This window comes from Tinamus guttatus, unplaced genomic scaffold, assembly GCF_059628265.1.
Source record: "Tinamus guttatus ecotype Peru unplaced genomic scaffold, ASM5962826v1 Tinamus_guttatus_pri_ptg000218l, whole genome shotgun sequence".
Taxonomy (NCBI): domain Eukaryota; kingdom Metazoa; phylum Chordata; class Aves; order Tinamiformes; family Tinamidae; genus Tinamus; species Tinamus guttatus.
In genome coordinates, this window is record NW_028288752.1 from 4817717 (window position 1) to 4833229 (window position 15513).

Consider the following 15513-nt stretch of genomic DNA (forward strand, 5'->3'; position numbering starts at 1 on the left):
AGCTCTCCTCGGGGTTGTGGGAAAGATGAGGACAAGCTGGTGGAAATGGGGGGAATAAGGATGTTGAGGATGTTGAGGACTCTTGCAGGAACGGTGGTTGTTGGTTGGCGAGTGGCTGTTTGTGTCGTCCGTGGACGTTTCTGCTCATGATCGCGGTGGCGTGGAGCCGTAGGTGTGTGATAGTCCGTGTGTGACATCTCCCGTCATTGTCCCCTCCCTGCAAACCCTGCTGGGTCAATGTCACCCAAATTTGGTACTTGGCACGACAGGCACCCACTCTGAGAGCGGGCCAAGCCACCGGCCTCCCAGACATCGGCCTTTCACTCCAAAACGAAGCCAACCCCTGGGCTTAGAACAAAGCAAATGTAGTCCATATTAAAAAAAAAAAAACCTAGCACAGCAGAGTGAGACCCTGGGTGGGTTTCCAGGCATTGAAGATGACCAAAGTGGGGTTTATTTCCTCCCATTTTGCTCGGTGTGAGTCGTGGGCAAGGCTCCCGGCGCGGGATGCTGCTGGATCCCCGGTGGTGCAGGGCTGGGATTGGGACCCGTTGGGCTGCCAGCTTAAGAGTGTGTCCCAAGGACGGACAAGCTGGCTAAATGAGCAGAAAATTAGGGGGTTTTTTTCCCCCCGTCCAGCTTATTTTTCTGCTGATGCAGGAGAGGAGCTGGTTCACACACCTCCACACCAGTCTCTGGTCTAAGCAAGCCCATCGCTCACCAGACAAGCTCCTCCAGAACCCAGGATATCCCCCCCAGCCGAGCGCGGCAGCACCCGCAGCCTGGCTGCTCCCTTCCTCCTCCTCCTTCTCCTCCGCAGCCAGGACGAAGGTGTCGGTTGGGAAACAGGAGCCCGCAGCGTGTGCCGCTCTGACGTGGCGATACGGGCTCGGCAGCACCAAGGGCCCCTTGTCTTCCCGGCTTCCTCCTCTCCCAGCGCCTCAGGATTGGCCTCATTGTTGGTGGCAACGAGCTCATTAAGACACTGTGTTTCTTCCGCTGGGATGTCGCATTGACCCGCTCCCCGACAGCTCCGCGGGAGAGCTGAGGCTGGGGCGAGCTGCACGTGGTGTCCTAGTCCCTCCCCATCCCACTGGGGTGGCCTGTGGAAACCTCCCTTCTGCTCAGCTCCGGGGGCTCATCCTGTGCTCCCCTGTATCCATAGGATTCACTCGTCAGTCCTGAGATTTCAGCCCGATCCCCTCTGCAAATGAGGGCAACACGCTCACATTCTGCATCTGGTCTCCTTCCCCAAGGACTTGTAAACCCTCTGGGTGGTTTTAGCCAAATTGGATGGTGATGGACAAGGCAGAGGATCTCAAGTCCTCTGGAAGCAACGGGAAATCAGGCCGCTGGAGAGGGAGCTCATAGGGAAGGATCTGCTGCAGTGAAGCTCAACCTTGTATTAGACACCAGAGAAGCCACGCCAGGAATCAGCCATGACAATCCACAGTGTGATGCCAGGAAAATGAGGGGTGAGTGTCCACCAAGAGCTGCTTTTTCCAGGAGGAGTCGGCCCATGGTGGCACCCGGCTCTGCTGGGACCTGCTTCCATGTGAGGCTTCTGGGACCAGGTTTTGGTGGTTCCCTTTTGCTCCTGACATTGCCCAAAGCTTCTCGTGGCCAATTTTAGCAGGATTTCCCTCCGTTTCTCTTACGGTGGTGCCAGTCGGGGATTCCAAGAGGATCAACACCAGCAAACCCAGCAAGGGTTGGTGGCACAAGGACGGGCGCCACCGGCTGCTCTTTCAAGGAGAGACTTTGCTCTCAAAGTGTCACTCAAGAGCCCTGAGGATCCAGGGTGTTGGGATGATGCCCTGGATGTTGGACATTGGAGAGGGGCCAAAAGGCAGCTGCTTTTCCCTCTTCTGTCCATTTTTCCCCAACGTGGCCAGGAGCAGAGGTGGCCAGGGCCACCACCCTCTGGGAGGCACCAAGCAGAGCAGGGCAGGGACGGAACATCTCAAAGACAGACAAACGCGGCCCTGGGCTGGGACAGTTTCAAAGAAGGCAAACGGAAAACAAAAAAAAAAAGGAAAAAAAAAGAAAAAAGAAAAAAAGAAAATTTTTTTTTTTGCTGTGTCACAGCCCCAGCTGCCACCCAGGGCACAGCCAAGGCACTTTGCTCAGCTCCTCTAAAGGCTCCTGATGAGATTAAAACAAGAGGAAAGAAAAATACCGAAAATACCAATAGAGGCCGTTCTCAGCACAGTTTTTTCTCTAAACTCAAAATGTGGGTTTTTTTTCTCCACTCCTAGCTTTCCTCCACCAGGCGAGGCTGGTGTTTCCCCAAGGCAACGTCCCAGCTCCGTGGCGAGACGAGGACGAGCGCCTTCGCAGCGCTGCTCGAGCGGCCCCGGGCCAAGCCTTAACCAACGTGAGTGCGTTTCCGCAGCCAGTGCTGGGGCTGAAAACCGCAGGTTCAGGCCGAGTGAAACCCTTTAGGAATTGGTGCCAAATAACACTGGTTAGGGACAGAAACCAGCCCCTTCCCACCTCCCGGGAAAAGCCCTCGAGGATCCTTCCCTGCAAGCAAAGAGAGGAAGGAAAAATAAAAAATACCCCAAAGCGGTAAAATAGGGTTTTTTTCCTGGCCAAACTAAGGGACCAAGCGGGTGCAATGGGCTAGGAGGGCAGGATGGCTTTTAGCAAGGGAGCCCCCAGCCGTGGAGCCAAACTTGCTTCGAGATAATCATGCAGACCGAGATAAATATATATATATATATAGACATATATATATGTCCCCCGAAATGGCAATCATTTCCCCAAAGCACTTCTTCCTCACAGCGGTCCCTCCAGCTCGGCCCCTGGGAAGGCAGCAAGTCGGTCCTCTAACTTATTTTTTTAAACTCTCTACAAATCTAGCTTTATTTTAGTCTTTCGCAGCGACGTGCCAGTGTCCGGAGAACCAAACGCCCCTCCTGCGCCGCCAGCGCCCGCGGGAGCCCCTCGTTTTAGCACTTTGGTTGGTACTGTCACCTGTAGCCGCACTTTGATGTTGTTGCTTTGAACCTTTGCCGAGTGTAAACTACGCGTATTTAAGAATTACAAAAAGAAAAAGGAAAAAAAAAAAACACCATGTGCAAAGAGCTATTTTATGTTTCGGTGCTCAATAAGGGACTCTTGAAAGCAACACAGGGTTTGGGAACTCATCCTCTCTCCCTGCTGGAGTGCAATGGGATAAATCCAGGCCAGCAGGATGGAGCCATGGCCCAAGCTCCAGGATCAGCCTTTGCCTTGGGCCTGGAAGACACTGTCGGGGGGAAAAGGGTTGGAAAGGCCAAGGGGGCTGGGGGACACGCGCATTGCCAGGGGCAGGAGCCGCCCCGAGCGGCAGTGGGAATCACGCTACGGATGCGGCGGCTGGATGTAGGTCAGCAGCTGCAGCGGCTCCAGGAGCCACTGGTGGCCAATGCCAAGACCGAGTGGCCGCACCCCGTGACACCAGCACGGAGCTCCGGGTCCCCTTGTGCCCGCGGCAGGTCAGCCCAGGGACACCTCGGTCCCTGGCTTCCCAGCTGCGAGGGGGAAATACCCGCAAGGCTTCGTTGGAGGCGCAGGTTTACCTAGGAGAGCCCCTGCCTCGGAGCCTGGCGGCATTCGTGGCTAAGTGCCGTGACTAAGAAATCCCAGGGCAGTTTTAGAGGGAAGCTGCAGCCTCCCCCTTCTCCAGCACAACGACTCGCGCGCTGCCAAGTGCCCTTCGAATGAGCTGAAGTGGCCTCGAGAGCCACGTAAGGGACGGGCCTGCTGCCGAAACAGCCGCTGCAGGGGGCTCTTACAGGTCGATTCGGGGCAGTGCTTCATGAGCAGAGCTGTAATACATTTCATGGTGTAACAGGCCATCAATTTGCCTAATGAAACGAGATCTCAAGGGCTGATCTTTTTTCCCCACTTGCTTCATCACTTACCAGCCTCAGTTCAGCCCGTGCTGGAGCCCTTACACTCCCACCGTTCCCCATGAGAAACTAGAAGCAAAAAAAGAGAGCCCAGCCCCTTGGCCACTGAAACACCGGATCCTTTTATTGTGTTTGAGCCTGGGGTCAAAACACCCGGGGGGAAAGAAGAAATTATAAATACGGCCCAAGCCCCTGCGCCGGGAGAGCTCGGCTCAGCGCAGCTCCGCGGAAGGACAGGAGCGGCCTCGGGGCATCAGTGCTGTGTAGAGAACGTGGGGACAGGGCGTCTCGCAGGAGGCTCCCGCTCCCCGTGCCAAGACTTGATTCTAATTAAACAAGGCCGGGGGTGCCCGGAGGCCCTCGAAGGACCATATGCTGAACAGCCTCTTAATTAAACGAGAGGTCGATCCTCCTCCCCTGTCCCGGCAGCGCCGGGGCCTCAGTGGTTGTGGGGACGGCCTCGTCCCCTGCCGCGGCCGCCGGGCGCCGCCTCCACCGTCGAGCGGGGGTTCCTGATGGTCTCGTCCACGGACACGATGAGGCAGGCGGCCTCGGAGGCGGCGGTGAGCGCGTTGATGCGCACGATGGCCGGCTCCCACACGCAGGCCGCAAAGTTGTCGGCGATGTCCTCGTTGTTGACGTCCACGCCGTACCACATGCCGCCCTGGCGGGAGACGAGGGCAGGTGAGATGCAGGGCAGGAGGGGGCGCGGGGGCCAGCACGGGGCAGGGGACACGGCACCAAGACGAGAGCCGGGCGCGTGCAGGGGGCACATGTGAGGGGAACGACACGGAGCGTCTGTCCCCTCCGCACAGCCCCATCCCCGCCTGGCAACACACAGGCCTGCTCCATTCTACAAGGCGGCTGCAGGAGGGACTTCTACTCGCTGCCGTCTCCTCTCCTCATCCACATCTTATCCCTTATCTTGTGGCCCAAGGTACAACTCTCATTCCGGAGCATCTTCCTCTACGATTCCCAAAGCGCCCTCTGCGCAGCGCAACGTGGCAGCGTCACCTCATGACAGCGCAGAGCCCAGCAGGGAAGCCGGGTGCAGCCACAGGGAGACACCGTGCGCCAACACCCGGACTCCACAACACTCGAGGTGACCACCAGCCACCAGGACCCGTGGGCTGCAGCGCACCCGAAACCCACGGGGCTCGGCCAGCTTGGAGCCCAACCACCTCCATGTTGAACAGAGCAGCCTCCCTCCTGACAAATGATGCGTTTGTAAAAACCAAACCAAAAACCCCAGCTCTTAAAGCTTCACCCAACAGCTGAGTCAAAGCCACTCGTTTTAGACGCCTGCACTGGATCCCCAAACCCAACCCTGCATCTAACCTACAGAAACACAAGGCCAACGTGGGCACAGCCAAACTGAGCACCACGAGGGGGACGAGGCTGCAGGGCTGCAGGCTGTCGGTTCACCCACCTGCGCGTGCTTGGCTCGCAGCTTGTTGAGGATGTTGGTGGCGTCGAAGCCGGCGTTGTCACACAGCTGGCGGGGAATGATCTCCAGGGCTTTCGCGTAGGCCCCAATGAGCAGCTGCTGCTTGCCTGGAATGGTCCTGGAATAGTCCCGGAGGTACTTGGAAAGCTCCATCTCTATGGCACCGCCACCAGCCACAACTGAGTCGTTCTGAAAGGCAGAGGGAAAAGGGGCCGTGAGCTCTGCTCGTGCTGCTGGAGGGGAAGAGCACAAGACACCCTTTCTTGGAGCTTTTACAGATCAGGGTGACACAGACACGTGGGGCCCTCGCGAGCGCTGACTGCACGAGCAGGGCAAGAGCCTCCGGCAGCCTCTTTGCTCCCCAAGGCTGTGTGCAGAAGAGGGCAGAAAGGGGTGCACTGGGAGCACTGTGTCAGCGCAGGGAGAGCAGAGCTGGATACAACCCCCTCGTTTCCTTAAAACACACCAAACCAAAGATATCTGCAACAGCACTTAGCAGCCACGTTCTGTTAGCAGCTATTTTTAATGCCTTATTTGCTTCAGTAGAGAGAGCAGGATGTTCTTACTAAACGCAAAACAGCTCCAAAATGGGAGAAAAAAAGACACTCCTTCCCAGCCCCTCTGGGCACTCAGCCCCAAGGCGCCTTTTGCCATGAGCTGCCACATTAACATGTAATTAGGCCTACCCCAGAAATGCCCAGAGCAGCCCCCACCCCGAATCAGTAACTCCGCAAATATTACACAGTCACATGTAGAATATTTGGTTAGAGCTCTTTGTGCTCCCCGTCTCGCCTCAGAAACGCCCCTCATGGTCTGTACCTTGATGGCTCTCCTGACTATCATGATGGCATCATGCAGGGAGCGCTCCGTCTCCTCCATGAACTGCTCCGCGCCCCCTCGCAGGATTATTGTGCAGGTCTTGGCCTTGGGGCAGCCCGTGAAGAAGTTGTACCTGCCCGCGGCACAGGAGAAGAAGGGTCAGGCCAACCGAGAGGCCGTGTCACTTCCGAACCGATTTTACAGCAACAAGAAACATGGTGGGAACAGAAATTCTCAAAACAGATGCACAAATGCAGCTGCTTCACCCTGCACAGTGACTATCAGATTTAGGTTGAGAAGGAGTCAACCAGGCAATGTACAAGTGAACTACAAGCTGATCTGGAGAAATCAATTTCTTTCTGCTGAGAAGGCTTTACACCAAACCAGGGCTCTCATTTTCACTTAGCAGGAACACAGCAGATGTTGGGGGATGGTTCCAAAGAGGATTTCTCTTCCAGCAATATAGAAGGGCCCATTTTACAGTACCTGGCTTCATTTGCACCAATAATAGAGTTTCACCGTGGGATATTACACAAAATACCACAGTCAACTCCAAAGGGTGATGTTTTTAAGTTGTGAATGAAATGTATTCTGTGAGTCAGTGGGGAATTACAAGTATTAAAAAGAGCAGGAGAAATAAGATTTGAATGAAGCTTGTTTCTGCTTGCAGCCCGAGAGCGCTCCCACGGGAGCGAAGCCTCCCAGCTCCCGGGGATTTACCTGTCTCCTCCAATCTGGGTCTCCTCGAACACTTCGCATCGGCCCAGCACGTCGTCCGACAGGGCGTTGACACTGGTCTGGATGGAGCCGCCACAGGCCTGCACAAAGGGAGATAAAACCAGAGTGTCACCCGCAGTGACAGACAAGACAGGTTTGCGCAGCGGGGTCCCATTCTGCAGAGACAGCTCTGGAAAAACACAGGGCAGGTGGGATTCAGGAGGGGGGGAAAAACCCAAAACAACACAGGACACTTGTACTTTCTTCCCATCTCGAACATCCAGGCAGGCAACATCAGAAATAATCCTCAAGAGCAAAATAAGATCAGGGCTCTCCTAAGTGCTGACTCACAGCTCCAGGGTCCAGAGGCTACATAGAGACTTAGGAAAAAAACACCCAGGACAGAACAGGCAACTAGACTGAACCAGGGGAAATAAATTAGCTGAATGGACAGTCTTCCAATAGATTACAATATTAAAGGGCCATAAACACACCACAGATGCAATTAGATTTTGATTCCTTATTCCATCAAGGAATAGCTTTGTCAGTGGATGGCAATTGAATCACACAGTGACAGTCACAGAGTCACAGAATGGCTGAGGCTGGCAGGAACCTCTAAAGATCATGCAGTCCAACCCCCTGCTCCAGCAGGGACACCCAGTGCATGGGGCACTTGGTCACATCCAGGCGTGTTTGGAAGATCTCCAGAGAAGGAGACTCCACAGCCTCTCTGGGCAGCCTGTGCCAGGGCTCTGTCACCCTCACAGGAAAGAATAACTGCATTTTAAAAAAAAAAGTGATGTAAAATTGTAAACATTCATATTTTTATGATGTGAAATTTCATAAAAATTCATGTTTATTTCATGAAATAAGAGATTTTATGTAAGTAACTGTGGATTCACTGACTGTTGTCCTGTTTTGGGAATGATATGACCAGGCACCACCAGAGATGAATTTAAAACAGATATATACTTTTTGAAAGCCAAAGCAGCTCACCATCATAGTTCTCTTGAGATCTTCTTCGGGGACACGGCCAGCACAAAACATGTCTCTATCTGCAAAGTACTGCGTAGCCACATCCCCGATCGGAAGCTTGGACAGGACAACTTTGGCTCCCGACTTGTGGATTTTGTCCAGTTTGTCGTACAGGATGTTCCACTCGGCATCCACGATGGCCTGGTAATCCTGGCAGAGACAGGAGAAACGTGTAACGCGCCGGGTGACGCAGGGCTGCCAACGCTGCCGCGTTTACAGAAACTGCACGAATGCTGGGGAGGAGGAATTAACCCATTACTGAGAGCAGAGCAGAGCACCCGCGGATCTTTAGGCACTGCACCCACTGCAGGAACCAAACACAGGCTGTGCTGGGACACGGGAATTTCAGCTTCTCTCCCCTGGGGCTACCTATATGTTTTGGGTGACTTCTCAAGAGGGCAGCAGTGAGTGACTTCAGGAAGGCATTTTACCAAGGTGACAGGAGAACTAGTGTTTGAACAGCTACTTTATTCGCTTAACAAGCACAGGACTGACTTCTCAGCATCTGAAGTGCTGCTTAGCAAGACTTCCCTGGGAGGCCATTTACTGAGCATGAAGAAGTCACCACGTGACTGGCAGCACTGCTCACAGTTTATACCAGCAGCTCTCAAGCACCATCACATCTTGTGGGCACAAGGATGTGGGACAGGCAGGGGTATCAGGTCTCCACTGAGGACTGACATGCAAGCCAGGCAAGCAGGAATCCAGCCACAGGCAGGTACTGCACCCTCAGGCACCTACCCAGCTCGCTCAGCTGCCCCAAGAGAAACCCGAGGCAGGAGGAGTTACTGCTGGGCACCCTGCTGTCCGCCCAACATGGGACACGTTTCCCCCAGTGCATGTTCCACACGCCGTGGACAAGCAGCACATCAGACAAGTGCATGTTTCAGCTGTGAGCTCCCACCTCCACTGTGTTCACTCTGACTTCAGCGTTGTCCTTCTCGGCTTTGAGCTCCAGCTCCACATTCAGCAGGGCGATCTTGGGACACTGGTATTTCTTGGGCTGCATTTCAAAGCCAGCGTAAGAGAACGTCTTCTTGAAGGCCACCCCGGCCACCAGTTGGGAATCCTTGGAAACAGGGATTTCTGTTAAGCTGGGGCACCCCAGGTTTCTGCAGCAGGGTTAATAACCCTCACAGGAGACTCCCTGGTTCAGAGCCCTCATTTACAAACACTGTGCTATTTACTCACCAATGGCTGTCTCCTTTGATTAACCCATTTTTGAAGAAAATAAGCAGTGAATATTCTCTTTCCTCTGCTCACAAAACCAGCCTCCATCATTTTCTTTCTGCCCCTCAAACACTGCAGTGAAAGATGCTCTACACAAGATCAAGGGATGAAACAGCCTGCTTTCTCTGATGTCTTTCCATTTTCTACCTTTGAAGACAGATACTTCTTCCCATCCACAGCCCAAACTTTTTGTTTGTTTTCCTTTGTTTTCGCCCTGGTTTGTTTTACAGGCTCCACTGCCATCCTTTGAAGCCTTTTGCAACAGAACCACTGTGCTCAGCACTGCCCTCTGATGAGACCTTCCTGACTTCGCAGCCAGGAGAGAAACTGCATCCCAATTTCCTACCCCTCGGGTATCTAATCACCCACTGCAGGCTCAGCTCTGCCAAGGCAGCTAAACCCAGAGGAGAACCTGCAATTTTACCCTCATTAGCCAGGAAGGACACAGACTTTCTCTTCTCTAGCTTACAGACTGAGATGACCCTGGATCTATCAAAAGTCACCCTGAAAGGCAGCGTGCTAAATTATTTACCCCATCCTGATAATGCTCTCCAAGGAGTCCTTATAAATAAACCCTCTGCATTCAGCCTCCAGCAGCTAAAAAGACAAAACCACAAGAGAGAAGCTCTCATCCGGGAGGTGAGACACCTCCCTTAACAAGGGACCATTTTCCACATGCCTTAAAATACCAATAGGCCCAGACTCCTCACACACACACACACACACACAAAAAAAAAAAAAAAAAACCCACACAGATGCTGAAACAATCCTAATTCACTCAGTCAGTTGTCTGGGCAAGATAATGGCATAATTACCATGTCTCTTCTCATGAAAAATGCTCGTCTGAAGTGTTTACAGAGAGCAACAGACACAGAATTAACATTCTGATATTCCACAGCAATTTTGCTTTTCTGGCAGAAACATGCCCAGCTATCAGTCAAACCTGAGACCTGAGTCAAACCAGAGATTCTTCTGCCAATAGAGGAGCAAACCCACCTCACTTTTTCCTCTTGTCAACAGCTTTGTTCTGCCTTGATAATTTCCCAACAAACATTACCAAGTTGGGCTGTATTTCCATTAGGATCAACCCACCAAAGGAGCTGTAATCGTTTCTCCTATCCCTTCAAAACAGGCTCTGATGAGACTTACTTCCAGAGCGCCTCCTTGCACCTTCTTTATTCCAATCATTTTGAGTTGTAACAAGTCATCTAACATCATAACAGCATCTACAACCATCTTGGAAAAAAACTCCTTGCTCTGGGATATCAGCTTGGAGCTCAGGGCCGTGGCTGCACACTTCTCCAGCAGGCTCCTCTGCTCACTGCAAAAAGGGAGGAAAGCAAAAAAACAGCGGTTTGTTCACAGATCAATTATTCTTGTTAACATAAACAAAAAACACTGTGCACGGTATGAGTGACCCACTCTGAGGGGGACAAAGATCACCTTGAATCCCTCTAAAGATGACATATTCTCTGGAGGATTAACTTAGGTAACATGTCAGGACAAAGTGGCTGAGAATGAAAACCAGGACAGCTGGGAAGCCTGGATCCCCTCTCAGGCTCCACCACCCTGGTTACTGTTACCATGAGAACTACTGTATTTTGCTCTGCAAGTTAGCACAAATCCTTTTGGCTTATTTGGGACTTATGTGGGAATTTGGGACTTATTTGGGAATCCACTTGATTTTTTACTGTAGATATTAGTCAGGTCAGACAAAGAAGATAAGAGCTTGGAATGCAGGGAGAAAACCTCTGTTCTCATCTCATCCCAACGGACATGTTTGTTGTTGCTATCAGCTCTCTGACTTCATGTACTCAACAACTACAGTGTGATCTAGCTTCCTGATCTGATTTTCAGAGGGCTGCTTAACACTTCCACTGATCATAGCAGAAAGTGCAACTTCCACCACCCCTGGAAATAAAAGATATCAAGCCATTTATTTGGGGACCTCGTCTCTTCCATGCGCACTGGCAAACACTGGTCTACACATTTCACTGCAGGGGCAGGCAAAGTGAAAATGCAGCACCCTCCTGCCCAAGAGCAGCAACAAATTCCAAAAGTCAAAAAAAAAAAAAAAAAAAAAACCCTGGGCTGGTGCCCCAGCTGCTCACCTGACCTGAAGTGCTGAGCAAGAGTCACAACAGAGGTTAGAAATCACTTCACACCAAAGAAATGAAGGCCCTCTACTCACAATCAGACCATCTAGTCACGGATCCATATGGGAAACTTACTCTTTATCTTCCTTCTTCACTGTAACGGCGATGTCTTTGATCTTGTTCACAGCCTGTCAAAACACAACCCAGCTGAATTAACAACTCATGTTTTTAAATTGATCAGATCTCCAGCTTTTCATTTTGCATAAGAAAAAAAAAAAAGGAAAAAAAACCTCAAACACACACCTAAAGAATACAGAAGATTTAGAAAACAAGCTCAAAACTGCACTGCTGCTTTCTGCACATCTGGGGGAGCAGATCTACAAACCTACAAGATGATCAGAAGCGGCTCGTACAGTCCAAGCATATTGACATGCAACAACAGTCCCCATTAAAGCAAAAATCCCCTGGACTCTAGTGGCTGTTTTCTCACTCCCACAGCACTATGTTAAGATTTTCCTCTTTTATACCATAAAAATACACATTTTAACCATCTTGGATGGGATCTTGAAGTGCGGCCCTTGCGTATTTAACAGCCTCCTCACTTAGGAGGAAGTTTAAGAAAAAGGCTATGAACAGAGTTAACCTCCAGAAGAAGTTCCAGCTTAATGAGACTGAAGTGTTCCAGGAGATGTAAGGTTTGCCAAGCAGCAAAAAAATCACTAGAATGGGAAACTAATTTAATGAATTTTACCACTTATTAATTCTTCCCTGGAGAGGAAAAAGGAACATAAAAAATAAATAAAAAGGGAACGCAAGATTATTCAGGAAACACACTGGAAATACCAGCTTGCTGACACCAAAGCAGCCAGGTGATGTTTGCAGGAAAACGTCATGAGGTTGTTACTGCCACCCCCTTCTCCCCACCCCACTCCAGAAATGATTTCCCTGGAGGGAACGTTATGTCGTGCTGTGCAGGTACAGAGCTGCTCTGCTCACACCTCCTCATCGAGCCCAACAAACTCGCAAACCCAGGGGCAGCAGGGCCCCGTGTGCCCCCCCGAGCAGCCTCTCCTCACCAGCTGCGTGGCCGTGCGGAAGGCACGGATGATGATCTGGGGGTGAAGGCCTTCCTCCACGTAGGGCTTCACCTGCTTCAGGAACTCGGCGGCGAGCAGCGTCACGGACGTGGTGCCGTCACCAACCTGCACGGACACGGAACGCGCTGCGTCACCGGCACGACGCCAAGGTGCCAAGATAACAACACGCGGGGAAAGAGATTCCAGGACTTCCCTGCTTGCAGGTTTGCAGCTGTGTTCTTTGGTGATTAAGAAATGGTGAGGTCCACACCACCTCCCTTCTGTCCATCCCCTTCATTCCTGACACACAAGCTCTGAAGCTCCCCAAACCCCTAATCAAATCTAGCTGAAACAGCTTGAAAGATCTGCATAAAGAAGCAAAATCCCTCAAAAAATAACAAAATAAAATAAAAAAGAGGCTAAATGCAGGCACAAGGCTGCTGCAGCAGCCAGGGGACCCTCCTACCTCTGCATCTTGAGACTTGGCAATGTCCACTAGCGTCTTGGCAGCCGGATGGACAACGTCGAGGAGCTTCAGGATAGTGGCACCATCATTAGATATAGTGGCTTTGCCTGCGATTGATTTGGAAAAGAGAGTCAAGCTCGACCGTGCTGAATGAAGCCATAACCTGCTGGAAAAGGGCAGGCCCAGTAGGCGACGAAGCTTTCCAGGCTCCAGAGACATTTTAGCACCACAAGAGACACTTCAAACCACTCAGCCTGACTCTGCTTCACAGAGTAAGCACAGCCCCACGATTTACCAGCTCTCAGATTCTTCCCCTGATCCAGCAACCCCACATGAGCTTGGTCATGTCCAAGCACCACAGGCTCACGTCCCAAACCGTCACTTGGAAATCTTATTTTCTTTAGCCAAACTGCTGTTTTTCCCTATGTGATCCGTAATGTGATCACTGCGATATTTTAAACACGTTCCTGCATCCAGAAAGATACAAAAATATCCAATCAGCTAAGTAAGGGGCCTTCTCCATGCACAGGAGGAGCCCAGAACAGCTGTTTCCCAGGAGGACTCCAAGAAGGAACTTCCACTGAGTATTAACAGTGTCTTTTTTACTCTGAGGAAAAAAATGAGGTGGAAGTGCAAAACTATTCATACCAGCTAACAGGGGCTTTACATTCACCACCTCTTCTTATTTCTCAATAGCATCTCCACACTGATTAAAAATAATAATGATCAGGTATTCCACTCTGACACTTGACAGGAAAAAAAAAATCAAAAAGAATCACTGGAAAGCAACAGAATCAGTTACTAAACTAAAAAGTCAGTGATCCTTTCTAAAATAAATGTTTTTACAGATAAAACCTGCACTATAAGGACAATCCTAGCACACATTAACAAAATGCAAGGCAGAGATTTGTTATGATTTAATACCAATATCATGACTTCATACAATCCTTTCCAGAGGAGGCATCTCCAGTTCATACAAAAATACCAGCCAAGAGCTGAGTAACTTTACACATTATGAGTCTCATCTAGAGCAACCATCTAGAAGAAGATGGTTGGGAATATGCAAGGACCAAGTTCAAAACACACCATTTCTCCTCTCTGGCACTTTCTAACACTCTAACCCTGCCCCTAGTGTAGAATTCAGCTACCTTTACCCAGCCTGGTAAATAACTGACGGCTAGCCCAGGTTTCAAACTGAATGTTGAAACAGAAGCTGAACCTCTGCATCACAGGAGCTGAGATTCTCCGTGTTGAAGGAAGCTGAAGTTTGTGTATAGGCAAACGCTCATTCAATTAACACAAAGCTATAATTCAAATTACAGCACAAAATTCCCACTAGCAGCAGGAGGATGAGGCATTCCACACGCCTTAGCCTCTAGCTGTACAAAAACCCACGCTGGCGAGTGTGTTTTACCCATAAATGTTATTTCTGAGTCATCTTTCACGCAGCGCTCACCTCTGTCGTCCACGATGAGCTTGTCCATGCCGCGGGGCCCCAGCGTGGTGCGCACGGCCTCGGCGATCACCTGGCACGCGTTGATGTTGCTCACGAGCTGGGGAATGCCCTGCGAGGTGTCCGTGCCCTCCTTGAGCAGGATAACCGGTGTGGGCTGCCGAGAGAAGCCACCGCAGAGCTGTCACTCTCATCCTAACCACCCAGACAGCCTGCACAGTGACTAGGTTAGGCAAAAGCCTATTCTTTCCCCAGTACAAGGAGTTAAGAGATGTGATGGATCTTTCACTTCCATGACCAAAAACTACAGTATCTTTAAAGGCTCGTTGACCAAAATAAAACACGCAAAAATCCTTATCCCTAAGCACCCTGCTTTGCTTATTGACCTAACCCCAGCTTCCAAGTGAGGCTGTGACCACAGGAAGCCCTGAAAGAGAAAGCCACAGGCTGCCCCCGCTACACAAAAGTAACTGCTCGTTTGAACACTGCAAAGGTTTATTCCCACAAGCTTTCCTTGTTTAAGCTTCATCTTCAAGGCACGCCTATGGCTTCAGGGAAGGGATTTGTGCGAGTGTTTCTTGGTTAAAGGGTGACGGCTCAGAGAAAGAAGGGAGAGCAGGAAACCCTGGGCATTTTTGCTTTTAAGCAACCGCTTGCAGGCAGAGAGAGAAGCTGTAACGACAAAGAGTGACCGGAGCAGAGGCTCCAGGGTCGATGGGGGGGATGAGGCTTGGGAAAACCTCGAGTGAGCAGCATGTACTGCCAGAGCTGCGAGCTAAAGAGAAAACCGCACCCCGGAGGATAAGCGGGTTAGACAGAGTGACAGGACCCAGCACTGGGACCGGGGCTCGGCGCGGCCCCCAGGCCCGGGCCGCCTCCCTTCCCAGCGCCCTGCGGACTACAACTCCCGGCGTGCCCCGCACGCCCGCTGCCCTGCAGCCGCGGCGCCCGCCACGGAAGGCCTGACGGGAGCTGTAGTCCCCGCGGGAGCCCGGCGGGCCCAGCTCGCGCCTTCACGGACGCCCGGGGCGGCGACGGCGCCGCCACCGGGGCCGAGCCCGCGCCGGCCCCGCTCCGGCCCCCGGCAGCACCGGCGGCGGCGCGAGGGCGCAGCGGGGGCGCGCGGATGGCGGCCGATGAGGCGGGCGCCACTCACCATCATCGCGGCGGCTCCCCCGGTGCAGACCGCTCCCGCTCCCACAATGCCCCGCGCGCGCCCAGAAGCTTCCCGATGGCGGGGGGAAGGGAAAGAGGGCGTTGCTAGGCAACCGCTTC

General features: G+C 52.0%; 2 protein-coding genes across 2 annotated transcripts in view; one reads left to right on the forward strand and one right to left on the reverse strand.

Annotated features, from left to right (window-relative positions):
* Positions 1 to 15513, forward strand: part of EGR4 (early growth response 4) — a 76576-nt gene that overhangs the window by 20567 nt on the left and 40496 nt on the right. The gene's annotated exons all lie outside the window — the stretch shown is intronic.
* Positions 4338 to 15500, reverse strand: CCT7 (chaperonin containing TCP1 subunit 7). Its single transcript, XM_088524981.1, has 12 exons — positions 15395 to 15500; positions 14242 to 14395; positions 12786 to 12892; positions 12320 to 12445; positions 11379 to 11431; positions 10297 to 10468; positions 8822 to 8986; positions 7879 to 8067; positions 6886 to 6983; positions 6166 to 6298; positions 5329 to 5535; positions 4338 to 4563 (listed from the first exon to the last, which is right to left on the reverse strand). Exons 1-12 carry the CDS (start codon positions 15398 to 15400, stop codon positions 4339 to 4341), a joined length of 1635 nt encoding a protein of 544 aa, XP_088381107.1. The 5' UTR covers positions 15401 to 15500; the 3' UTR covers position 4338.

Coding starts and splice junctions, on each gene's coding strand:
- CCT7 (XM_088524981.1), bottom strand. Junction 6,299..6,885: donor ACCCAGATTGGAGGAGACAG/GTAAATCCCCGG, acceptor TGCCGCGGGCAG/GTACAACTTCTTCACGGGCT. Junction 5,536..6,165: donor TAGTCAGGAGAGCCATCAAG/GTACAGACCATG, acceptor TCTGCCTTTCAG/AACGACTCAGTTGTGGCTGG.